General features: G+C 34.7%; 1 protein-coding gene across 50 annotated transcripts in view; it reads left to right on the top strand.

Annotated features, from left to right (window-relative positions):
• Window positions 1-27,471, top strand: part of RBM26 (RNA binding motif protein 26) — an 83,293-nt gene that overhangs the window by 43,607 nt on the left and 12,215 nt on the right. For 13 of the 50 annotated variants that reach the window (XM_081549826.1, XM_081549818.1, XM_081549814.1 and 10 more), the window contains exons 12-20: window positions 1,240-1,404; window positions 2,104-2,235; window positions 3,562-3,633; window positions 10,014-10,139; window positions 10,475-10,549; window positions 11,476-11,643; window positions 12,876-12,980; window positions 18,041-18,241; window positions 21,345-21,431. In XM_081549826.1, coding sequence (XP_081405952.1) covers window positions 1,240-1,404; window positions 2,104-2,235; window positions 3,562-3,633; window positions 10,014-10,139; window positions 10,475-10,549; window positions 11,476-11,643; window positions 12,876-12,980; window positions 18,041-18,241; window positions 21,345-21,431 — 1,131 coding nt within the window. The remainder of the gene's footprint in view (window positions 1-1,239; window positions 1,405-2,103; window positions 2,236-3,561; window positions 3,634-10,013; window positions 10,140-10,474; window positions 10,550-11,475; window positions 11,644-12,875; window positions 12,981-18,040; window positions 18,242-21,344; window positions 21,432-27,471) is intronic. The other 37 variants (XM_081549843.1, XM_081549842.1, XM_081549840.1 and 34 more) reach the window with 4 other exon arrangements.

Below are 27,471 nucleotides of genomic sequence, written 5' to 3'. Positions count from 1 at the left end.
TATGTGTCTACCAATCAATTAGTATGCAAGCTTAAAAGTATATATGTATTTAAAAGTATGTGGGTCCGTGTTGTGGGTCCCTAGTATACATATTACCCTGTAGTAATTTAATGTTATCTTGACTATCTCTAAATACCTTTTTATGGCAGTTCAATTTGATCTACCACATGTAGATCTAGCCTTCGAAAAATTCTTTTCCTTACCCAGTTAACTAATTAGTAATATTAAAGAAATTTAAAGCTGAGTATCTCACTATTATTTCAGTTTTTTTCTTTAATTTGTTTCAATTTGTATTTCCTCAGTTACTATTGAGATTGTTATCTCCATACAGGTCCTCTTGCTGTATCTGTATCCCATTTGCCTTATTATTTATAAAATATATATTTTTAAAAGTTAGTTTCAAAAAACCCTATAGCTTTATCCTAATTGAACACCTCACCATCACCTGCCCCATGTATAATCCCTGCCCCACCATTTTATATGAGTTACTGTTTAATTCTTAACAACTACAGAGTGGGTATTGTTATCCAGAACCAGGTTGTTTGATTCAGGGTCTGTGTGCTTAATCCCAATTTTGTATTGCTTTGCCTCACCAGTAGTTTATCGAACACACTTCGAAAGTGCTGGTATTGTTGAACACTAAAAAGCCTTGGATCTGTTAATACTACTTATCCATTGTATGGGTCTAAAGAATCACATACTTTTTGAGTCTTAGTTTCCTTATGTGTAAAATATGATTGTTGCTATTGTTTTGTACATTCCCCCCTCCCCCCACCTAAGATTTTTGTGTGTGTGCTCTTGGAAATATTTTTGTGAGAATTAACCAGTTTGGAAAATTTTACAGATGGATTTTTCTGTAATTTTTAATTAGAGATCATTCCTTTCAAAATAGTTTACTGCCCTCTTTTGACTCTACATCACTCACTGACATAAGAATTATTTCTGATAGCATTAATATAGGGGGTAAGAAGTAAAACATTTTGAATGCTTGTGTATAACCTTTGTGCAATGAGCATTCTTTCCTAAATGTTATTTAGAGGAGGCTGATTCTACTCTGAGTTGTCCACAGTTACCATTTCTTCTGGAGTGAAAGTAGACTGTGGTAATAATCTCAATATAAGGTAGTATAAAGATAGACTGTAACCTGGAAGGACCAGCATTTCATTTCCTGGGGCATTTTACTGTATAAAGCAACTGATTCATTTGCAAATTCGCTGTGCTTAATATTTTAAATCTTAGGTTGCCTATAATGGGGATCCTGAAGGTGCCCTTATCCAATTTGCAACATACGAAGAAGCAAAGAAAGCGATATCAAGTACAGAAGCAGTACTAAATAATCGCTTTATTAAAGTTTACTGGCACAGAGAAGGAAGCACCCAGCAGTTGCAAACTACTTCTCCAAAGGTAAGAGAGAAATTTGTGTGAAATTAAATGCTTTTCTTATGAAAGAAAAGCATTTGGCATAGTGTTTTTTAAAAGCAGAGGCATGCAGTCAGGTAGACTTGAGGTCAGATCCTGGCTCTACCGTTGTTAACTGTATGTAGGCTTGAGCAAGTTACTTAACTTCTCTAACCTGCTCTTTCATTTTGTTATTACATTCATCCCTAGTTTAGAAAGTCATAAGATAGTACATATAAAATATAGAGCCATCCCTTAAAGTGGGAGATACTCCAGTATGTAGTACCTGTATGTATTCTAGAAACTCATGAGTTCATATTGGAAATCCTTCCTTCCCTCTCTTCCTTTTTTCTCTTTTTCTTTCTTTTAATCAGTAAGTCAATCAATATATAAAGTTTAATTGCTTATAGAAGTGTACTATAGCAGCTTGTTTTTCTATTTAGCTTTCTTCTGTTAATTAAAGAGAGACAAAAGATACTGAAGGGTAGATTTTGATTTTTTCCTCTACTTTATAAATTTTTTTTTGTACCTGTAGACATCTATGGGGAACTTGTATGAAGGAAGGAATTTGGCATGTGGTTAGGTTTTGATTATAAACGCACTTTTAAGACTGTCTGCATGGGCAACTTAGTAACAGAATAACGAAGGTTACTCTCCCTGATCATGAACTAATCAGCTTGTTTAACGTTTTTTTCTTGTTCTGAGGTAATGCAGCCTTTAGTTCAGCAGCCCATTTTGCCTGTTGTAAAGCAGTCAGTCAAAGAGCGGTTGGGTCCAGTACCTTCAAGTACTATTGAACCAGCAGAAGCCCAGAGTGCCAGTTCAGACCTTCCTCAGGTAAATGAAAAGTCTTATTGTGCCTGTCACATGATAGGTTCTCAGTCTATTAGTTTCCCTTGGTGATCTGAATTTTAGTTAATTGTATGTGTGTGTATGTATATATATATGTGTGTGTGTGTGTATGTATACTTATATAGAAATATAGTCTGTATGTATTTGAACAGCACCTGTAAAAATTTTTTTTACCATTACCATAGCATTTTTACACCCTACTTTTCCTGTAGTATTTGATTCTTAAATTCTTTTCTCTAGCTAATACTTATTTATGAGAAAGAGTTCTTTTTCACTTCATAGAGAAGACATTTTCTAGCAAAACTGCCTAAAAAGTAAAGTTTTAGTACATTAAATCTTATTTTTCCCGTCATCTTTTACTTCATTAGACGCCTGTTCCAGACATAATTATGCAGTAGACTGAACTGAAAGCTTTTGGGAAGGGAAGGCTTAAAGCTTCAAGTTACTTAATGCAGCTCTTCAGAACTTTGCATCACTTATTCCTGATTCTCAAATTCTCTTCTCCATATGTCATTCCCTTCCCACTCCCTTCCACACTCGAGTGGCAGTTTCTTGTTTCCACACCCTCAGTCTCTGAAACTTAACTTTCTTTTGTCTACAGATGTTTCAACATTTGCTGCGTAAGATAGTTAGGATGTAGTATCCTACTTAGCTAATGGATGCCACCTTATTAAAATAGTCTTCGCAGATTATTCCTGAAGAGTAAGACATTGAGATTTTATAAAAACACACAATGTAAATTAGTAAATTATGAGGTACTAAAAAACAAACAAACAACCCTCCAATCCTGCTATCTCAAATCATCACCAAATACTGTGTATAGAGTATACTGTGTATACTGGCCATAAAACAAACATACTATAGGAAAGAATGGCACTTGTTTTAAGCTCAAGAAGCAGGCGCACTTTTAACTACTCTAATGTTTAAAATGTACAGACTTTCTACTTGTCAACATAGGATTCTAAGAATTTATGATGCTGTATCAGTGAAGGGGACTTTAGCAAACCACCTGCCTATGTGACAGGCACAATAATTTTAAAATTATTTAAAAACCTCTTTATATAATCATTTTCCGTGATTGAGTAATACTGTATACTGTTTATTTTTCCAAACACATTTTCTTTCTGTCTCTGTCTTTGCAAATGGCCCAAGTTTTTGTTATTAATATCATATGCAAATGGCCCAAGTTTTTGTTATTAATATCAGTGTACTTATAGTCAGGATATGTTAGTAGAATGAGAATGTTCAAAATCCCTACAGACTTTTATATGTTTGGGGAAACACTGAATATGTCCATTTTAATTTTTTTAGAATGTAACTAAGTTATCTGTGAAGGACAGGTTGGGTTTTGTATCAAAGCCATCTGTTTCAGCAACTGAAAAGGTAAGAAGAATAGCATGATGTGTGTGTCTTGGCTTCATAAATGTTTTCAGGTGGCATCTTAATTTTTTAATTTTTTTCATAGTTCCAAACTCTTGCTTCTTAATAGTATCTGTATCTTTTATTCCTAACTTTTTGCTTTCCATTTGCTGAAAAAGAAAAATATTTGCCTACCTCTTTTTACTTTTTGCATCAGCATTTTAATACTTGCCGCTCACTGTATTTCCTTATGCTCCATTGTTTTTGTTTTTTCACTTACTATTTTTTCTTTAGAGATATTGTACATTTTAATTTTAAACCTCTGATAACCTTATAGAAAGGGCCGTGAATCAGGAACTTGACCCGAGTTTGAGCTCTGGCTCTTCACTTACTAACTGCATGACTCTGGGCAGTGCGCTTCATCTTTCTGAACCCTTCTCCTCATCAATAAGTGGTGATGGTTATATTTGTCTTTCTCATGAGGTTTTATGAGGATTAAATAAAATATTATTTAAGAGTATTTTGTAAATTAGAAAGAATGGTATAAATAAGTTTATGACAACAGCTATTGTGTATAGCATGACAATGCAGTTAGTCATTTTTTTTTCAAATGAGGAGAGCAAATGCTGACTAAATTAAGAGCATTTTTGGACCTGTCTTATAGTTCTGTGTAGATATATTATTTTTTTGTTTAGGTGTGAGTGAATGGCCTTGATCTTTAGTCTTTTTTTGAGGTATGTGGAATCACAGAATATTAGAATTAGTAATCTTTCTTATTTCTTTATCCTCACCTTAAAGGAAGGTAAGGCCCCGCAAACTTTATGCTTGACCTACACACTGTGAGTTACTGAGCTAAGACTGGAATCTGGATCTTCTATTTCTAGTCCCTGGCTCTTTCCATTATGAAGATTACAGAGGAAATTGACATTATAGATAATTAGAACCTCTCATGAAATAGCTGACCTGCTCTCTTCACTGGTTCTTCAGTATATTATTTTCTATATTTACTGTGTTAAACTTTGTCAGTTCTAGAAATTTGAATATGAATCTCATTCTGAATATCAAATTTTCCTCTTGGGTACCTCAGCATTACTTCAGGCATAAAATGCCTAAAATGATTCATTATTTCCTCTGTAAATTAATATCTTCTCCTAGCCACCCACCTCTGGAAGTGATGCCACCATTTTCATGCTGTGCAGTCTAGAAGCTTTAGAGTCATCCACTTGTGTTTTGTAGCTCTCTGCCACCTCTGGGCTGGCACTCCCTCTAATTTACGCTGCCACCATCCTACCCTCAGACTTTCTTTAACTCCTTGTAGAAACTTACAGTTATTTTCTCAGCTAAATGACTTTGCTGGATTAATAACTCATCATAGTTCAATTATTCTGGTTCTGTCACCTCTGTTTTAGGTCTTCTTTCTACCCTAATAAGCCTTTTCTGCTCATTATCTCTTGCTATTTCCTGCCTCTTTTTTCTTCTTTTTGGTGGTGGTTTTTCTTGAGTGTATTTCCCTCTGCCTAACAGAATTCTAGTTCTAGTCATTCTTTTAAAAATTGAAAATCTCTCTAACCTCTACTGTGAAACCTCCAGATTTTTCCGTATATGCCCCCTGCCTCCGCCTGATTCTGTGTGGCTTAGTCTATGCTACTAAATTTAGCAGTGTCTGAATATTTACTTTAATTATTTTTATCCTCTTTGATAATAAATACCTAAGGAATAACACAACAATATAAGGGTCATTATCCTTAGTATAGTACTAAGCAATTCTGGAGAGGTCTACAACCCTGATTATGTTTAGGATCTGTTATGTTAAGATTTGTACTCTGAAATTAAAGTGTACTAATTGCAACTTTTACAAAACTTTTCTAGTATGTTTTCCTACTTGTTCTCATTATTTTTTGACATGTTTTGTATAGCTTTAGATAAAAAGTATACAGATTGGGAATTGATAGTATAAATTTGCTAATATAGTTAGCATTAACTTCATTTATGAAAAATCACTAATGGTAGTGGGCTGTTTATGAAAGAAAATTACTCAGTAAAGATTGTAATGAATCTTCTAAGGAAAGCAATTATTTACCAGTCTGTAACTTTCAGTCTTCAGTGAACCTGTTTACAGAATAGCATTTTGTTTTTGCTTATTCTTGGTTATTTCTGTTCCCTAGTCAGTAGGGATTTTTGCGTAATAATCCTTAGAGCTCAGTGATGCAGAGAAGTCTTAGGGAAGAGTAGGAGAATGTTCATCAAATGTTATTTAAATTTTTTAAAAATTGAAGGCAGGCAAAAACTCAAACCTTGTATCTAAACAGTAATTTCTGTCATTGTTAAGGCAAATAAGTGCACAAATACAAAATTTTATCCCCTACCTCTTATAGTAGCCAATAAATCCTTTAGTGATTCTTTGTTATTCTAAGACTGCATGTGAGAGGGCTAAGAAAGAGGAAACTTAAAACCTGATTTTTTCTGCTAAATATTAAGATACTGTAGTAGCTGTTAAGTAGGTATTATTTGAATAGAGTGATCAATAAAATGATGCCTGAACGCCTCATCGTACTATAGAGAGATTTATGAAGAATAAAATTGGCATCTGCTTTAGAAACCTGTGAGAACTAGCTTATTGAGAGTGTGGCTTTGAGTCATCTTAACTATGTTTCTTTTGTGTTTGATTTTAACTTGGGCACCAATTATTAAAAAATGATACTTGGATGACTTAATTTGTAATAACCTTCCTTTGCAGTAAGTCATTTTTACAAAATACTTTTCCCCCATTTTTATCCGTGAGAAAAATCTGTTTTTCTTTTTTTTTATAAGTAGTAATAATAGTCATGGCTTGTAATATTTTATATAGGAAATAAATAAGGAGGTGTTAATAGATTATAACCTCTATTTTATTAAAGAATTGGCTTTTATCTTGAAAGTAAGAGGTATTAGTGATGTATATATTTCAACAACAAAGGATATGATACTTTTCAACTCATCTTACGAATTCAACAAAAGCTTTGATACCAGACCTGAAAAGTGTATTACAAGAGAGGAAAATTACAAGCCAATATCTCATGAACATAGACACAAAAGTCCTAAATATGATGTTAGCAAATGTGCAGTGGTATTAGAAAGAACACATCTTGACCAGGTAGCATTTATTCCAGAAATGCAAGGTTGATTTAACATTTGAAAATCAGTTTATTTCACCATATTAACAAAATAAAAGATTGAGGGAAGGAATGGGGTAGATATCGAAGGGAGGGGAACCGGACCCCTTGTGATTATTTCAGTAGGAAAAAAACATGTGATAAAGTTATTTAGTCACATTACACATTTTGGGAATTAGTAATAGAAAGAAATTTCCTTAATTTTGACAAAATATCTGCAAAAAAACCCTACAGCTAACATTGTTAATGGTGAAATATTGAATACATTCCCTCAAGGTCAGGAACAACAAAGGATGTCCACTCTTGTCACTTTTTCCCAGTCGTATAGAGCCTAACCATTGTAATAAAGCAGTAAAATAAATGGCATAAATATTGGAAAGGGAGAAACAAAACTATGTTTACTCATAGATGATATGATTATATAAGTAGAAAATCTAAAATAATTCACAAACAACTTGATTAATGAGTGAACGCAGTAAGGTCACTGGAAATAAAGTCAATATGTAAAAATATGGCGTATGCAGAAACCATTTTGAAAATAGAGATGTGGTTGTTTAGAAAGGCTACTATGTTTTGATTATATTCTTAGAACTGTAGCATCATCTTTTCTTTTAGGTTTGTTACTTCCTTCCACTGGTTTCGTTTTTAACAGATTTTCTTTTGTCACAAGTCTATCTTTATCTTTTGAAAAATGCAAGTATTTTTTGTTATTCGAATGCTTACTATCTAAACTCTGAAACCAAATAGCTTTAGGTAGGGAGCAACATTTGTAATCATATAGTTCACGGTTGTAAGACATTTTATTTTCACATTTTTACACCTCTGAAATTGGGCTGTATCTTATAGTTGTTGATGTTTATGGTTATAATTGGCAGCCTTTTCCTTTAGTAGGGTTATATTAAATGACCTCCTCGTCAGTGGTGTCTTAAACTCAGTGAAATACGTTAGCTCATGTTCTGTTTTTACAGAAGTTAATTCCTGGACAAAACAAGGAAGTGATATAGGAATACAGAAATCTTCTTGTTGTCGGATGCTTTTATTAACCCTGAAACAGTACACCTTAGTCTGATATCTGGTATTAATAACAACACTTTGAAAGGGAGAATTCTCTACTTCTTGAAATTGGAGAAATGCTGAGTTAAATTATATGGATTTCTTTACTTCTGGCTTTCTCACAGCTCTTATGATAATATACCATTTGAAAGGACAAAATAGAATTGTAATATTGTTTCAAAGTTTATTTGAATATAGAAATCTTTTTTGGTCACAGCTTTTCAACTGTTATAGAACTATCATGATGAAGACGGTTTATGAAACACTCCAACTTTTGCTTCAGCAGATCATCTTGTGTTTCTCCCCTTATACAGTGTTTGTCTCACCCTTACATTTTCATACAGTTTAACATTGCATAATGTGGTAAGGTAGCATGATAGAATAGTGACAAGTTAGACTGTGAACTAAATCCATGTCTATTTTGTATTTTACTGAATGCAACCATTTCATATTTGTTAGTGATATCTTGAGTGTTTTCATTACTGAAGAAAATTATCAAATTTGGAACATATCAACTACTATACTGGCCTGTGATGAATCACAGATCAACCAGGTCCATAACTTATATTTAACTCACCCTACTGTGGCCACTCAATAATTACTGACTGACTTCGCTTTCGTCTTTTAAAATCAGTTATTCCCTTAAAATGATACCATATGCTAGGCTCAATGAAAAATAAAGTTTGTTCTGTATAATTACAGTATTCTAGCCTTTTTTTTTTTCATTTTGAAGCTATGACATTCTTGAATACTTAGAATAGTGATGAGTTGCTTAAGCTTTGTGATGTTCCCTAGTCTAATTTCATGATAAAATATTAGAAAGTCGTGTCCAGATTGCTACTTCTCTGCTATACCTGAATTATTTACATTTTAGTAGTCAGAAAATAGGACTCGTTTTCTCATTGATACTCTTCTGCTTACATAGTTCTTCTAACTTCTTTTAGGTCATGACTTTGGAAGCTGTGTTTTTTCCTCTGGAAAGTTACACTCTCTCACACATGGTTTCATGTTTAGGTTTTATGGCATTCATAGATCTCTTTGAAGGGATCTCTAAACTCCTTCCCAAGAACCAGTAATCAACAACTCTCTGGAACCTACAACTTTCTGTTTCTTTTGGAAGATAAAAAAGGCAGCCTGTACACTTTAATTTTTTTGAATTGACCTTCGTGAGGAAAAGATTGTTCACTCTGATCTACCATCACTTCATTTTAATTTAGTGCAGAAGTGTTTATCGAGTACTTGCTTTGTGTCTAGCACTGTTCTAGGCACTGAAGATACAGCAGTGAGCCATGTTTAAAAAAAAAATCTTTACCCTCATGGAATGAATCTTTGGGTTTATGAGGACATCAGACACTATCAGGTTGAACTTGCTTATTTAATGAGCAAAATGAGGCCCAGAAAGGTTCCTGAACTCACCCATGGTTTCATAATTAGTTGGTAGCAAGGTTTAGATACTGGAAGAAGCACAAAGAAGAGAAAGACATGGTTTATGTTTCAGGGCTCTTATAGTAAGGACAGGGGAGAGATATCGAGAGAGAAATATAAATTAAAGTATCATCAGGTCATTTTTACTAAATATTTTAATAAGAATATTATTTCATAGAGGAACGTAGGTAGAAGAAATAAGTGATTAGGACTTTGCAGAGGTCTTGAATGGTTGTGCTAAACCTGAGCTGAATTAAAGGGAATAAGGTCCCTTAAAGTAAAAGAAATAATGCTAATGCTAGCAAAGAAATGGAGAACACAAAGCAATAAGGTTAATGTCAGAAATGTCAATTATAAATGATCATTTTAAATTATTTTCAGGACATAATTCCTCCTCTGCTGTGCTCTTATGTACAGTTTTTCTTTAGTCACTAGGAATACTAGTAATGTATTCAGCAACTAATATTTTATCAGTGTTACAGTAATACCACCAGTGTTTATTGATTTGAAGTTTTTATATGTTTGTTTTTTGCTTTTTTCCTGAAGGTATATGATATTACTTTAAAATTTTTTCACTTTGTAGCTTATCCCCCACTCATACCCTTCCTTTCAAGATGCTAAATGTGACTTAGTTACTGTAACTATATAAGTACTTTTAGTTCAGTGTGCTAAGTTTTGACAGGAGTGCTTCAAAGTTGAGTTTTGAAGGAAATAGGACTCAGGAGATCATGACTACTTGATACATTTTTTGAGAAATTGAATTTGTATTGGTAGGTGTTGTCTACATCTACTGGCCTAACAAAAACGGTGTATAATCCAGCTGCTTTGAAGGCTGCACAAAAAACCTTACTTGTTTCCACTTCTGCAGTTGATAATAATGAAGCACAGAAAAAAAAGCAGGTAAGTATAGTTAGTAGTGTACAGTATTTACATATAAAGAAGCTTTTTCTGCATGTATATGTTTTTTCATAAAATAGAGATAAAGGTATATATGTTGGCCACCACTGAACTTTTGTTTTCCATAGTATATTAGTAAATATTAATTTTCTTATTGTAATGAAAGGCTCTCCTGATTGATCTTTGAAACTTGCATACTGTTTAAGCTTTACTTAGGAAAATTTTGCATTTATTTTTGTTTCAAAGCTTCTCACCACAATCTCATTTAGAGCACAGTTCTGTCTTCTTAAGTAATTGAAAAGTAAGTTTTCTAATACTATTTCTGATCCCTTCTCTAGGAGGCACTGAAACTTCAGCAAGATGTAAGGAAAAGGAAACAAGAAATTTTAGAAAAGCACATTGAAACACAGAAGGTAAAATAATTAAAGTTAGATTTGTCAGAGGAAACAGTATCTGGCTAGGCTAAGAACAGTATGCCTGACAGCAAGTAAGAAGATAAACATGGTAATAGGGAGTAGAAGATGCCACAGTTTCGCTCTAGTTATGACATTTAATTAGGTGTCAGTTCTTAATTATGTCTGGTTATAATATTTCAAAATATTAAAAATATACAAACTTTTGAACATTTGGTTTAAAATTATGTCTTTTCTGATTTAAATTTGTATATACTTAATAAAGAGAGATCACAATGCTTTATAGCAAAAACTGAAACCATCATGACTCAGAGAATCTATAATACTATAGATGATAGTATTATACTATAATACTATAGAACCTATATTGTGTGGTGTCTTCTACTCTTTACCATGTTTATCTTCTTACTTCTTATCTTTGTCCAGCATATTGTTCTTAGCCTAGCCAGTTACTGTCCCCTCTAACAAAAGAAAGAAGGTAATTAAAGATTCCACTTTTCTAATATCTCATATGAAGGGAAGCCGTAAAACTTTTCCTATGATCCTTTCTGGGTTGCAGACTGTTTTTGGAGTGTGACTACTTAGAATTAGTAATATCAACAGATGGATTAGAAAGTAAAATTACTGCTATTTCAAATTGACGACTTTTCAGGGATTAAATTAAATTTAAAGCTTATAACCATAAGAAATTTATATTCTAAGAGACTTAAGCAGTACTGTAGTTCTTTACAGTGCAAACCAAGATTAAGACTTGAATTGAGATAGTGTCACCAATCTGCTGTTCTGCTGTCTTGGTGATTATAAGCCTTGCATGATTACATAAGCTATAAGTAGTAGTTATTTATTTTTACATTTACTTTGCTATGTTTGCTTTCTAAGTAGTAGTAGAAATGTGTCTTATATTTTTGTTTTTAAAAATTGGCCAGATGTTAATTTCAAAACTGGAGAAAAACAAAGCAATGAAGTCTGAAGATAAAGCAGAAATAATGAAAACTTTAGAGGTTTTGACTAAAAATATTACCAAGTTGAAAGATGAGGTCAAAGCTGCTTCTCCTGGACGCTGTCTTCCAAAAAGTATAAAAACTAAGACTCAGGTATTTCAGTTTGTGTTGTTATTCATACTGCATGTGCATGCAAAAAAAATTAAAACACTGTATTAAGATTCCTTCTTTAGTTAATATTCTTTGTTCAAAATTTGATCATTATATACTACCATTCTCCCCCTTCTCTATTAATTAATAAGTTAATAAATACAAATAAGCAAACTTGATTCATCTTTTGAATCCTGTACATTGTAGCTAGAAAGTCAATAATACAGTATACACTTGCACATTCAGATGGTTCCAGAATTGCTAAAATAGTACCACTTCCATCAGCTAACTAAATATAAAATTCAGAATTTGTTTGCATTCTTTATAACCTCACAATATAGTCCATTAAGAGTATAGAATCAAACTGTGGTACAGGATCACGTTTTTGTTTGTGTGGTTATGTTATTAATTTGGTAAAGTTAGGTCTATCTCTGTATGTATTCAATTTTGGATTCCCCTCCGCCTTATTCTTGTTGATTTAATCTTCTTGTATTTTTATTTTTAAAATGTATTTTATTTCATAATATATGAGGATCTTAGTGTATCTTTAATATAGAAGAATTAATTTCCAGATGATACAAAGGTTATACAGTCCTAATTGATTTGAAGTTATTTCAAATAATGTGTAGCAGTTGCACGATAATAACCATGAAGGAGGCTCCACTTACATAATTCTCTCCTGTTTCTCACTCTCAATTTAATTACCCTAATTTTATTTTCTCAATAAATAAATAATTAACATGATTCAAAAGTTATACTGTTTATATAGAAAGGATTATGTAGATGATCATTCCTGTTTGATCCCTGGCACTCTGTTCCCTACTCTTCCCTCCCTCTTGGTATGTGTGTGTACGTATTCTTTCTCAGATGAAAGGGTGCTGTATAGTCCTCATTTGCACCTTAGTTTTTTGTTTTCCTTGTCAGAGTTATTTCCTGAAAATTCTTCTGTGTCAGTCCATAAAAATCTCACTCTGGCTTCCATATGGAAAATGAATTGTAGGGAAATCAGTGGAAATAGGAAATAGGAACAAGTTAGGAAGCCTGTTGCATTAGTGTAGACCAGAGGTGATTGATGGCTTGAATTAGGATGGTAAGACTGGAGATAGAGAACAAATGTATAGATTAAGTAGGAATACGTAAAAAGCATTCCTTATAAAAAGTGTGTGTGTGTGTGTGTGTGTGTATGTAAGTGCAGGATATTATTGTCACCTGAATTACTAATCACTGTCTTCTAGATGCAGAAAGAGTTGCTTGACACAGAACTGGATTTATATAAGAAGATGCAAGCTGGAGAAGAAGTCACTGAACTTAGGAGAAAGTACACAGAATTACAGCTGGAGGTATGTTTCATCATAACCACACAGTATGCTGAAGAAGAGCAGTTGTGGTCTTGAATGTTTATTTGAAAATATATTCTTCTCATTCTGGTCATCAGTCTTTGACAGTCTCTGGAAAACATATTGGAAGTTGATGTAAGAAAGAAGGAAGAGGTTAGCAAATTTTTTTAGAGCTAATAGAAAAATCTCTTAGTATTTAATGAAAGGTGGCAGCTGGTCTCTCGACTTGTAGTAAATTTTATTCCTTTTCTATTTTTGTTTTTTTCCTGGAACCAAAATCTATTAAAGTCTTTTTAGGCGTTCTTAATGGAGATGTTCTATGCATATATAGACATGTTACATTGAGTTACTATAAGGATCAGACTTTCTGTGGTAGAATTAACATCGAAGAACATGCTGACTTAAGTTTTACCTGTAGATGGTGCTGTGGGTGTTTATAAAAGAGAAATAACTAGTTTCTTATAGTTCAGTTATGATTATTTATATAAGAAAAAGCTAATAAAATTGACCTCTATACATGATAATTTCTAAAGCAGAAAGATGTTTAAAAACGAGAATTACATTTTGATGTAAAGGGACATTTATGTCATTAGTGTAGTTGGTACTTGTCTGTATTTATCATTGTTGCCACAATTAAATTTTTTGTATATTAGCTTATTGTTTCTGCTTAGTCTGAAAATAATGCTTTTTTCTAAATTTGTTAGCAACTTGATTTTCTTTATCCAACATCAGTTCAGTTCAGTTCATTCACTCAGTCGTGTCCGACTCTCTGCGACCCCATGAACCCCAGCACGCCAGGCCTCCCTGTCCATCACCAACTGCCTGAGTCCACCCAAACCCATGTCCATTGAGTCAGTGATGCCATCCAGCCACCTCACCTTCTGTCATCCCCTTCTCCTTCTGCCCTCAATCTTTCCCAACATCAGGGTCTTTTCAAATGAGTCAGCTCTTTGCATCAGGTGGCCAAAGTATTGGAGTTTCAGCTTCAACATCAGACCTTCCAGTGAACACCCAGGACTGATTTCCTTTAGGATGGACTGGTTGGATCTCCTTGCAATCCAAGGGACTCTCAAGAGTCTTCTTCAACACCACAGTTCAAAAGCATCAATTCTTCGGCGCTCAGCTTTCTCTATAGTCCAACTCTCAACATCCATACATGACTACTGGAAAAACCATAGCCTTGACTAGACGGACCTTTGTTGGCAAAGTAATGTCTCAGCTTTTTAATGTGCTGTCTAGGTTGGTCATAACCTTCCTTCCAAGGAGTAAGTGTCTTTTAATTTCATGGCTGCAATCACCATCTGCAGTGATTTTGGAGCCCAAAACAATAAAGTCAGCCATTGTTTCCCCATCTATTTGCCATGAAGTGATGGGACCAGATGCCATGATCTTAGCTTTCTGAATGTTGAGCTTTAAGCCAACTTTTTCACTCTCCTCTTTCATCAAGAGGGTCTTTAGTTCTTCTTCACTTTCTGCATAGTACAAATCTAATTGAGTACTGGTATCTGGGTATTAAAGAGTTTAACATTCAGCAGTCACTGTTCTTATCTCAAGACCCTGTATTGTCTGTTATAGGAAGCCACAGGTTGGAGTCCTAAACCTGCATATATTTTACTACTCTGGAAAATTGATATGGTTGTCTTTGTGTCCTGCCTAAGATAACAGGTTTTGAAAAACATAGATTTCTTTTATGTTAATGGAGAAATTGTGTTTTTACCGCTCTGGAGATTTCATGCTTGTGTTGGTGTGACTTTAAAAAAAAATTATCATTTAAAAAATTTTGGCCTATAATTTTAGTTAACAAATAATAGTATTACTACTAATATTCTTTATATCATTAGTTCATGTTTTTGTTCTTTATCATAATATAGCTAAACACTGAATGACATCTTCTGTTTTTCATTTATGATGGCCGAACTTTAGTTTACAACTAATATTAGTACGCGCAGTAATGCAGTATTTGCCAGAGTGTATTCATTCGCCACACCAGTGCTGTATTTTATTAATAGGTATTAGTGATAAAAGCTACTGAGGCCCAGTAACTTTGAATGAGATTATAGTAAACATGTTTTTTTGTTTATGGTTTTCTAGAGGCTTATAATTTGTGTATCTCCCGAAGTAAATACTTAAATATTTAAATATTTAAGTACTCAATAATGCTTCCTTGTCCATGGACCCTCTTTTTAAGGTGCATTTTGAGACATTAAAGTTCCCAAGAGGATACTTTTGTATGTGCTGTGCTATTATTAACTGTAATCCTTGACCTTTGAAGTTTATTATTTGGATTTTAGATGATTACTTTAGCTAATGTTAAAATTAACTGTCTTGATATGAAAAATATTTATACTTGCAGAGATTTTGGCAGTGGTGGCTATTTGACATTTCCACTTGGATGTCTCACGTCCTCAGACTCAACATGTTCAAAATTGTGCTCATTTTGTCCTTAAACTCATCTACACGATTGCTCAAACCAGAAATCTAGAAATCTTTATTGATTTCTCCCTTTCCTGCAGTATTCATATATATTTAAATACCAAGTATTATACATATTACTCTCCAATATATCTTAAATGTGTTTATTTTACTTCTCTCTACCTCCGTTGGCACCACTGTAGACCAAGCTTCTGTCTTCAGTTGTTGGGGATATTGTAGTAGCCTGACTGGTTTCCTTCCCATCTTCTCTTTTTCTCTTGATCAGAATAACATCTTAAAACACTGATTTGATTACATCACTTTACCTCTGACCTTTGAATGTTTTCATTGATTTTTGTGGCTCTTGGGAGTTAGAACTGGACATGGAACAACAGACTGGTTCCAAATAGGAAAAGGAGTACGTCAAGGCTGTATATTGTCACCCGGCTTATTTAACTTATATGCAGAGTACATCATGAGAAACGCTGGGCTGGAAGAAGCACAAGCTGGAATCAAGATTGCTGGGAGAAATATCAATAACCTCAGATATGCAGATGACACCACCCTTATGGCAGAAAGTGAAGAAGAACTAAAAAGCCTCTTGAAAGTGAAAGAGGAGAGTGAAAAAGTTGGCTTAAAGCTCAACGTTCAGAAAACTAAGATCATGGCATCTGGTCCCATCACTTCATGGCAAATAGATGGGGAAACAGTGGAAACAGTGTCAGACTTGATTTTTTTGGGCTCCAAAATCACTGCTGATGGTGATTGTGGCCATGAAATTAAAAGACGCTTACTCCTTGGAAGGAAGGTTATGACCAACCTAGATAGCATATTTAAAAGCAGAGACATTACTTTGCCAACAAAGGTCCGTCTAGTCAAGGCTATGGTTTTTCCAGTGGTCATGTATGGATGTGAGAGTTGGACGGTGAAGAAAGCTGAGCACCAAATAATTTGATGCTTTTGAACTGTGGTGTTGGAGAAGACTTGAGAGTCCCTTGGATTGCAAGGAGATCCAACCAGTCCATCCTTAAAGAGATCAGTCCTGGGTGTTCATTGGAAGGACTGATGTTGAAGCTGAAACTCCAATTCTTTGACCACCTCATGCGAAGAGTTGACTCATTGGAAAAGACCCTAATGCTGGGAAGGATTGGGGGCAGGAGGAGAAGGGGACTACAGAGGATGAGATGGTTGGATGGCATCACTAACTCGATGGACATGGGTTTGGGTAAACTCCGAGAGTTGGTGATGGACAGGGAGGCCCGGCGTGCTGCAATTCATGGGGTCGCAAAGAGTCGGACACGACTGAGCGACTGAACTGAACTGGGATGAAATAAAAATCTTTAACTTTGTCCGTAAGTTGTTCGTGATCTGGCTCTGCCTCTCTAGCCTCATCTCTCCATCCTGTGTGGTCCAGCCATACTGGATTTTACTCCTTAGAAGTACCATGTTCCTTTCAACCTTGGTTCCTTTTTCATGCTGTATCCCTTACCCCTCATCCTTGCCTTGCTTTGCTTATTCTTTGTACATTCTTTGAATCGTTGAACAAATACTAAATTTCTGTGGTTTGCCAGCTGCTATTGTAGGTGCTGGGAATAAAGTAGAGAATAGGACAAGGAAAAAATTCCTCATGGAACTTTTGTTCTAGTAGTTTATTCATAGCAAACTGGGCTTTCCAGGTGGCGCTAGTGGTAAAGAATCGTTGGGTTCTCAGTCGTGGGTTGGGAAGATCCCCTGGAGTAGGAAATGGCAACCTGCTCCAGTATTCTTGCCTGGGAATCCATGGACAGTGGAGGCTGGTGAACTACAGTCCATGGGATAACAAAGAGACATGACTGAGCATGAGCGTGCGCGCACGTGCACACACACACATACCCTTTCATTGCAGATCTTTAATATTCTATTCATATCTTTAAATAGAGCATTTCCTCATTTTTGGAGTCACTTCTTATTAATATAATTAAATAACTTAGTTGCTTAATTTCTCTACCCTTCTAGGATTTGAGTTTCATGAAGGTAAAGACTAGTCCACAGGAAGAGCTCATTAAATATTTGTGGAATGTAGAAATAGTGTGGTAATCACATAGAGTGATACAGTGGGGTATAAGTTGCTATACTACATTGGTTGTATAAAGGTGTTAGTGATCAAACTAATGAATTTGAAATAACTGTATCTACTGAAGTCAGCAGGCAAACAAATAGAGACACTGTATTTGAAAGTCATAACTGGGGGAAAATGTACTTATTTTATATATATATATGTGTGTATATATATAGCTATTTTGTATCTCCGTGTTAAACTAACTTCTGAAGTAATATTCAACGCTGCATTATTTGAGACTCAAGAATTGCTGGCCTTTTTGTGATATAGTTTGATGTCGTGGAGAGTAAGGACTTAGTAGAAAAGGTGTATTTGATAATTTCAGAACATTGCTTGAATTAATGTTATTTTGTTTTCTAAATTCATTAGCTAAATTTGGTTTTACTTTAAAAACTAAAACTCTAGCTTGAATTATTAAATGCCTCTGTAAGACATTCTTTGAATATGATATTCAGTTGTATGACTGATGTCAGATTGTGTGACTCATCTGAGTATAACACTTGGCTTGTGTTCATAATGGTGATGTTTAACCTGTTTGTCTAATCTCTTCTAGGCTGCAAAGCGAGGGATTCTTTCATCTGGTCGTGGTAGAGGAGTTCATTCAAGAGGTCGAGGTGCAGCTCACGGCCGAGGCAGGGGTCGAGGCCGAGGTCGAGGTGTGCCTGGTCATGCTGTGGTGGATCACCGTCCCAGGGCATTGGAGATTTCTGCATTTACAGAGAGTGATAGAGAAGATCTTCTTCCTCACTTTGCGGTACTTTCTTATTGTCCAACGAAACAAATACTGATACATTGTTGGGGATAATGGATGTTAAAGGAGAAAATATGAAAATGAAATGAATAATTTAAACCCATTAATCTCACCAAGTGTTTGATTAATCTATAATAATCTTTTAATTATTTAAGAAACAAATTGTAGGAGTTTTTTGTTTAATCATTGAAAGAAATGTTACTTTTCTTACACTTAGTAGGCCTTCAGATATTATGACAGGAATGATTTAAACTTATTGATTCAGAGAGAGAAGTCCTAGAGTTTAGTTTCATTTGATATTTACTTTTAGGGAAAATTGAGCATATTGCTTGGGCCATCCAGATTTTTAAAAATTAAGGTGGAATTTTATTCGTTAATACTGTAAATTTTGGAATATGATCTTGAAGTTGCCTTAGTTGATACCAGGGTATAATTAGAGTTAGTCTAATGTTAATAGAGTGATGTATGAGAAAGGAGAATAAGAATCTAGTCTCTGCTAATCCATTATTTTACGTGGATATCCTGAAATCTGTTGGGCTCATGTGCAGAGTGGAGATTAGGTCTGCCTAAAGGCCTTTTTAATTTACATGTTGTAATTCTTAGTGGTATCACAAAGGTTAGTTACTAAGCATTAGTCTTGCCTGCAGCATTAGAGTAATTGCTCTAGATAAAGTATATAAAGTAACTAATTGATTCTTTACCCTCAAGGATTTTACATATAATGGTTTAACACAAACCAGTTAAAGAAAACTACAGACAATTTATAATCAAGTTAAATTTATTAAAAACTGTAACTGCTTCAATAGTTCAGAGAACTTTTTTTCACACAGGCATATGATAGTAAATGAACAGTAAAGTTTCATGAGGTTTTAAAACTGGAACTTGTGTCTTGAAGGATAGGTAAGCTTGTAGATAGGTATACAGGTAGTTGAACCTTTTGAATGTTCAGATTTAAATGTTTCACAGTTATATTCCAGGCTGTTAACTGTAGATACAGATGTGAAACTATAGTTTTTTAGGACATCAAGAGGTATTGAAAGAAATGGTGTATGTTTAAGAAATAACTAAGATGATTAATATTTAACAGTGAGGAGTCTGGAATATCTTATGCTTTATGACTTTAAAGGGAGACAGAAAGGAATCAAAGTTTTCTAGCTTGGAGATACTGTAGCCCAATACTTACCTACTATACACCCTGTTTCTGTACCTTCCCAAGGGGAAGAAGATCCAGATAAACTTAAGTGTATTACATATAGTTATAGTTATATAGCTAATCAGGAAATTATTAAAGAATATGCTAAAATAATCCAGACAGACAAGGTGAGTTTAGGGACGTGTTTTGGTAAGACTAAAACGGTTTTGGTTTTAGAAACATTAAAGTGAAAGTCGCTCAGTCGTTTTGGACTGTTTGCGACCCCATGGACTATACAGTCCATGGAATTCTCCAGGCCAGAATACTGAAGTGGGTAGCCTTTCCATTCTCCAAGGGATCTTCCCAACCCAAGGATAGAACCCAGGTCTCCCACATTGCAGGCGGATTTTTTACCAGCTGAGCCACAAGGGAAGCCCTAGAGTACTGGAATGGGTAGCCTATCCCTTCTCGAGGGGATCTTCCTGACCCAGGAATTGAACCATGGTTTCCTGCATTGCAGGTGGGTTCTTTACCAACTGAGCTATGAGGGAGGCTTAGAAAAGCTTAGAAACATTCAGAGCCTCTATCTAAATGGATATTCATTCTTGCATGAGTTTGGATATTCGCATTCTACTCAGTTAGTAGTGGTAATGCGCGTTTAAAAATTGTCAGTCTTTAAATAAGATAGCTTCTCTATCTCAACCTGTGATTTGAACATAACAGGTATCAGAAAAAACCTACAGTACTAAACATTGTTACAAATTGTGATTAATGAAATGCTTTCTTTAATTTTTAATTTATGCGCTGGAACTAGTACAGTAATAAAACGTTACAGCTAAAACTTATAGAGCACTTATTTTGTGGCTGGTTTTATTCTGAATGCTTTATATAACTCACCATATTACGAGTTATTTTGACACCTCTCTGAGGTAGGTACCTTTATTGTGCTTATTGTAGAGATTGGGAAAATGAAACATGAAGAAATTAAGGAACTTGTTCAGGTATCCACAGCTAACACTAACAGAGCTGGGATATGACTGATTCTGTGGTCCATTTTCTTTACTGTGCCCTATAGAATTTTTCTTTGTGTAGTGTGTGCATTTAATGAGATTGTGGTTTTAATTTTATTTGAGGGTAAGAAAGAAGGACGATATTAGTAATGATATATAAGGGACTGAAGTTTTATGTGATAAAGGTGCTGTTTTGTGCTATTTGCAGAAAGATCTTCCTATACATGGAAAAAACAAAATCCAGCACACCCAAAGCAAGCATACTTTAATATGCTTAGCTTGTAAATGTCCTCAAAGAATGTGTTCTAGAGGAGTGTAGAGTAAGAGTAAAAAGCAGTCAGATAAACTTTTGAATTGAAAGACCTGGACTCTCATCCTGGTAATTAACTTAGTTACTTTGGAAAAATTACTTAAATTCTCTGAATCTTCCTCCCCTGCCCCCCAGATTTAAATTGGGAATCAAAAAAACTCAAAGAATATTCTGAGGATAATAATCTGCTTTAGAAAGGATTTAGCATTTTCTGGAATTAGAATAATGAGCATAAAAGAAATGGCAATAAGGAAACTCAGTCTTTGACCAATGTTTCCATTATTTAAAAAGAACAGTTCAATTGAAGGGATGGATATAGGTATACTTACAGCTGATTGACTTTGCTGCATAGTAGAAACTAATACAACATTGTAAAGCAACTATACTCCAATAAAAATTAAAAAAATAAAGAGTTCAGTCAAGTTTCCCTAATTCTAGAAAGTATAGAATTGTAAAATAATATTTGAAAATAAGACCACCCTTTATCTTACAATATCAAGTACTAAAATGAATTACTCATAGTTTTTTTCTTATCACCCTGAATTGTTATGTATTCTGGGTTATATTTGTTGGCATTTTAATATTGTAAAACCATTAGGATTTTGGATGTTTCAAAATATTTATTTGGAGGAAATACTTTTTTTTAATTTAAAGCAATATGGTGAAATTGAAGATTGTCAGATTGATGACTCTTCACTTCATGCAGTAATTACATTCAAGACACGAGCAGAAGCTGAAGCAGTAAGTATTACAAATAATCTAATTTATTGAAATTCAGATTTAAATGTTTTATAAATATTACAATTAAGTTTTAATATAAGTGATTTTTTTTTTTACTTAATAGCTACAGTTTGACAAGATGTAGGACATATGAAGTGGAATTCATGGCCACAAAGAATGTCCTAAAGCTGTTAGGCAGTTTTAATATATAACATGGAATTGTTAGAATAGCTAGTCACCAAGTTGAATGTCAAGTTGTACTGTCTTGAGACATCAGGAATTCCTCCATTCTTTTTAACACCAATAGGGCCCCTTCACTTTTGCCCTTTCTCAGCTGGCCCAAAACAAGTCTGCTTTGGCAGAAGGAGTGGTGAAGCATAAGGTAGAAGCAGAAATAATGATCCTGATGGCTGCTCTTCTTAATCATCCGTCATCTGCTGCTTTCTAGACTCAGTTGGCTGAACCCTACAGTGTCCCTAGCTCAGCATATCTTTGTCTAGGCCTCTACAGCTTTTTACCAAGACATGAACATATAGTGCTAGCCTTTAGAGTCCTTTCAGTGTGATTGTCTTCAAATGTGTATCTTGAATTATCTTTCTAAAAAACAACCAGAAGTATGTGCAATCTTGTCTTTCTTCTGGATTTAAAAGATTAAAAAAAGAAAAATGAGTACAAGGTGTAGGAGATTCATAGTAATGTTTTTAACCCTGTGTATTCTTTGTTCAGGATTGTAGAGAAATAGATGTACCCTTTTGATTTGGGAAAAGTGCATTAAGCATTCCAAACAGTTAACCTAATATGAATGGGGAATGGAAGAGTAGGATGGTTTTCAAAAGTTTTGAGATGACTGCGATCTAAATAAGTTTTGAAAATCTTCTAAATTGATTTACCCTCGTCTAGTAAATATCCCCTGGCAGTGCATTGCTGGGGATTTCCCTGGTAGGAGTTGTTCTTGGGGCATTGTAGTCTATAATATAAAGACTGTGTGTCTGAGAAGTCTCAGAGAAGTGTTAACTGGGCCCTGGAATAACGTAGTTTCAGAATTAGATTGGTGGGTAGTGGATAGTTTTATAGGAATTTCTCATCCTAGAGTTTTGTTAAGTTTTAAGAAAGCTTTTTATTTAAAGGTCTTTTGTGAAAATAAAAGCTAATTTATAATTGATCAAAGTTTAAACTTTCTTATAAGCTTGTATGTATATGTGTTATATTGAAAAAGAGTTTTGATCTAGTTTTCTCTCAGAGGTATTGTAGAATGTAAGTTAAGAATGAGCTTCCTTTAAATGATGCCTTCAGTGACAGTTTTCAAGGTAATGTTGAATAGGTAGCTTGAGTACCATCTTTTATGTTCTATTTATTTTCTGGAAAGTAGTCATGTTATTAAACAATGGTAGTTACATTCAGATGGTTATAGTATTTACCAAATTTGTGAATGTAGTAACTACTTAAAAAATGTGTATTGTTACTTCTCCCTATTTATTTACATGACTGAGAGGAAAAAAAACTTTCTGCCTCTTAAGTAATTTTTGGATGTTTTTCTTTTAATAGGTAAGATCTATTGACATATACCATCCTTCTTGGGTTTTGCTTTTTCTCTTTCAGGTGTAAACTTTTTTAATATATATTTTTATACTGTGTATATATTTTCCAAGCAAATAGCAGTCAGTTTAAAGACCAGGGATTAATGTGTAAAGAGAAATTTTAACAATAAATTATGTGAAGATGGAATAAGTGACAGAACAAGTTTGGCTAACTTGGATCTGATATGAGTTAGGTTGAGCAATTTAAAAATTAGTGTGTTTGACATTGAGTTGCCAATATTTAATTTTGTCAAAGAAGAATGCTTAAAAAGTACAAAAAATTACTTGTTCCATCACTCAGTTCAGTTCAGTTGCTCAGTCGTGTCTGACTCTTTGCGACCCCGTGGACTGCAGCACGTCAGGCTTCTCATCACTATCATTATATATAATAAAGAAAAATTTAATACCAATATGTGGGTGGATAGAACCCAAGCCAAAGGATAGGCTTTCCCAGGAAAAGAAATTTGTCCACGTTTCTTAATGTTTATTTCTAAATACTTCATAATTTCTGAACCATTGTATTAGATGATTATGTGTATATTTTCTTAAGTCAGTAGATGGCATAATATTTCAAAGTGAAAGTACAAGGAATAAGATAAGAATAAGATAAATCAAAGACATTCAAATATGACTGAAAAGTACGAAATTTTCATCAGAAAAGAGATTGAAGTATTTTAACTTTAGGTTAAGTCAACAGAATCATTTTAACTTTAGGTTGAGATGGTTAAGATTTGACTCTGGTTAATTAGATGATGAATCCTGTTGCTTTATTTTCTGTTCTCCATTTTGTCTGTCACCAACCCCAATGTACTAAAGGTGGATAAGTACCCAAAGAGGACAGAAAAAAAGTGACCTCTTCCCATGACTGGTTAGAAAGTTAGTTTTCCTACTCTGAATTGTTCCTATACTTCTGTAAGCAACCAGGATCCGGTTTTAGAATAGGATAGTTAAGTTCCTATTTTATAAGAGTCCGTCCCAAAAATGAAACTCAACAGTCTCAAACTCAAAGAGGTATGTAGCTTTTTATAGCAAAAGGAAAGAGACTCTTGTTCTACTGGTAGGTTTTGACACCCATGCCTCAACTCCCAGTAGTTGTGAGGATTCAAAACTTATAAAATATACTTAGAACACAGTGCCTGGAACATAGTAAATCATCTTGTGTGCATGCTAAGTTGCTTCAGTCATGTCGGACTCTCTGTGATCCTATGAACTGTAGCTGGCCAGGCTCCTCTGTCCATGGAATTCTCCAGAAAAGAATATTGGAGTGGGTTGTGATTCCCTTCTCCAAGGGATCTTCCAGGCCCAGGGATCGAACCCATGCCTCTTGCATTGGCAGGTGGATTCTTTACCACTGTGGGCTTCCCTTATAGCTCAGTTGGTAAAGAATCCACCTGCAATGCAGGAGACGCTGGTTCACTATCTGGGAAGCCCAAACCATCTTAGTGTTAGCTATTATTAATATTTGTGTGTGTGTCTGTGTGTGAATGAGAATTGATTGTTAATTCAATGAAACTGAATAGAAACAAGATAGAAGAAATGATTTCAAAACTCTCATTCTTTAGACCTGAAGATAGAAGCACAAAATTGGATTCATAGAGGATAGTTCAACATCAAGTCAGAAATTGATGGGGCTAACTGAATAAATAGTAAATCTGTAGCAAGAACTAAGTGTATAAGTGGATTCAGTCAAGAGAAATCAGAGCGTGTTTTTAACAGTCTGTGTGTTCTTACTGATTTACTTAATAGTTAAGTATTGCTATGTGATGAACACTGCTATGAGAATTAGTAAATCTAAGTCTGAAGCTTGTGAGAAAGTGGCCATATAACTTGAACTTAAAGCTAAAGAAATAGAAGTCTTTCTCTATAAATTCTGAAAATCAGATTTTACATGTTTTGCGTTTTGGTGGTCCTTTAATGTAACTCCTGCCTAAACATTATATACTGTGGTTATTACAAACATTAATAAACTTGGTTTTAACTTTATTTTATAGATAGTTTTACCATTATGATTACTAAAAAAGAAAGATATACTGGGATTGTAGCTTTAGCTCTTCTGACCTTAGGTCCTTTTTCCTCACAGTGTTTTTGCAGAACATTGGTTTTATAAGAGCTCTAACAAAGGATTTTCTTGTCAGTAAGTTTGTGAAGAGCTGCATTTTTGTATGTTCAGTTTAGATTTATAAGCTAAATGACTTGAAAAAGCAAAAGGCAAACACTCCTGTTTAAAAGGCAAACACTCCTTGCTTATTCCAGTCTTTTCCAAATGTTGTTTCTAGAATCATTTTCTGTGTAAGATACGAAGCCTCCCTCATAACTACTTTTCATACTTGTTTTCTTCCTTCATTTGTCAGATCTTCAAGCCTTTTTCTTTTTTCCCCTTCTGTCATATGTTTGCCTGCTAGCCTTACTTCTAATTTGGTGCAAACTTTGAGTGATGCTGTATATACTAAATAGGCAAAAGTCTAGAGCAAGCTTATGAATAAAATCCTTCAGCACTTAAACAGGCTTTTAATTTATACTTCAAAGCATAGAAATTAGAGAAAATTGTAAAATGAACCCCCACATGTTCCTCATTGAGCTTCAGCAGTTATCCACTTATGGCCAGTCTTTTTTTTTTTCTATATTCCACCCACTACAACACTACCTCCTTGTTTTGGAGCCATTCCCAGTCATATCATTTCAGCTGTAAATCTGTCAGTGTGTCTGTCTCAATATTAGAGGCTGAATAAAATAAAACAATACTATTATTGTACCTAAAAGTGATTATTGTTCCTTAAGTATTATTAAATACCCAGTCAGAGTTTACATTTCCCTGGTTTTCTTATAAATATTTTACTTATTTTTCCTTCAGGGATCCATAATAAGTACATATTTTGATTTAGCTTGATTGGTATTATACAATTATAAATTCATAGATTTAAACATTTCGTGGATATTGATCCATTGTTCTCAGTTATTGATGTGTCCTGTCCTTGGCTAGTGGCTACTATATAGGTTTGTTGTGAGTTGTTTTGACAGGACTCTAGTGGGTTATGATATTTTCTTTCTTTCTGGTATGAAAAGGTGTTCTAGGTTCATCTTATACATTTTCTCTTCCAGAGCAGGAATTGGCCATTTCTCTAAGGAGCTCTGGTTGTTATTACTGGGAAAGATATTTAAAGACCATAGTCTGAGTACTAAGCATGCTCATTACTACTGAGTATGTTAACTATAACAATTTTTTTCAGAAGTTAGAACTGGGAGCGGGGGGAAAAAATGCATTCATATACAGATGTGCACATATACATATACATGTATAGCACATATATACACACGTATAAAGAAAATAAATTTAAGGCTCCTGATATTTCCCATATAATTCTGTGCTGTGTGGTTTTTATACACACACATATATAGGTATGCCCTGTTTTATTGTGCTCTACTTTATTGCAGTTTGCCGATATTATTGTTTGTTTGACAAATTGAAGGTTTGTGGCAGTGCTTCTTTATGCTGATCTGTCGCCACCATTTCCCAACAGCATTTGCTCACTGTATGTCTCTCTATCACAGTTTGGTAATTTCTGCAATATTCCAAACTTTCTCATTATTATTATTATATTTGTTCTGGTGACACCAGAACAAATGGTGGTTATTTGGGGGCACCATAAACTGTGCCCATATAAGATGGCAGATTTGGTCAATAAATGTGTGTTCTGACTGCCCTGTCAACCAGCCATTCTGCATCTCTCCCTCTCCTCGGGCCTCCTTGTTCCCTGAGACAAAACAGCCTTGGAATGAGGCTAGTTGATAACCCTACAGTGGCCTCTAAGCATGCAAGTGAAAGGAAGTCTCACGCACTCACTCTAAGTCCAAGGCTAGAAATGATTAGGCTTAGTGCGGAAGATATATCAGAAGCTGAGCTAGGACAAAAACTAGGGCTCCTGTGCCAGTTATTCAAGGTGTGAACACAAAGGAAAAGTTCTTGAAGGAAATTGAAAGTGCTACTCTAGTGAACACACGAATGAAGAGAAAGTGAAACAGCCTTATCGCTGATATGGAGAAAGTTTTAGTGGTCTGGAGAGGAGATCAATCCAGCCACAGCATCCTTGTAAAGAAAGAAAGTGAAGTTGCTCTGCTGCTGCTGCTGCTAAGTCTCTTCAGTCGTATCCGACTCTGTGCGACCCCATAGACGGCAGCCCACCAGGCTCCACCGTCCCTGGGATTCTCCAGGCAAGAACACTGGAGTGGGTTGCCATTTCCTTCTCCAATGCACGAAAGTGAAAAGTGAAAGTGACGTCGCTCAGTTGTGTCCAACTCTTAGCAACCCCATGGACCGCAGCCTACCAGGCTCCTCCGGCCATGGGATTTTCCAGGCAAGAGTACTGGAGTGGGTTGCCATTGCCTTTTCCGGTGAAGTTGCTCAGTCGTGTCTAATCCAGAGCAATGCCCTGTCTTTTTTCAATATTGTGAGGGCTGAGAGAGATGAGGAAGCTTCAGAGGAAAAG

The sequence above is a fragment of the Giraffa tippelskirchi genome, chromosome 12 (genome assembly GCF_054371585.1).
Source record: "Giraffa tippelskirchi isolate mGirTip1 chromosome 12, T2T-mGirTip1v1.2.pri, whole genome shotgun sequence".
Lineage (NCBI taxonomy): Eukaryota > Metazoa > Chordata > Mammalia > Artiodactyla > Giraffidae > Giraffa > Giraffa tippelskirchi.
Note: the sequence above shows the minus strand (reverse complement) of the source record. Positions and strands in the feature narration are given on the sequence as shown.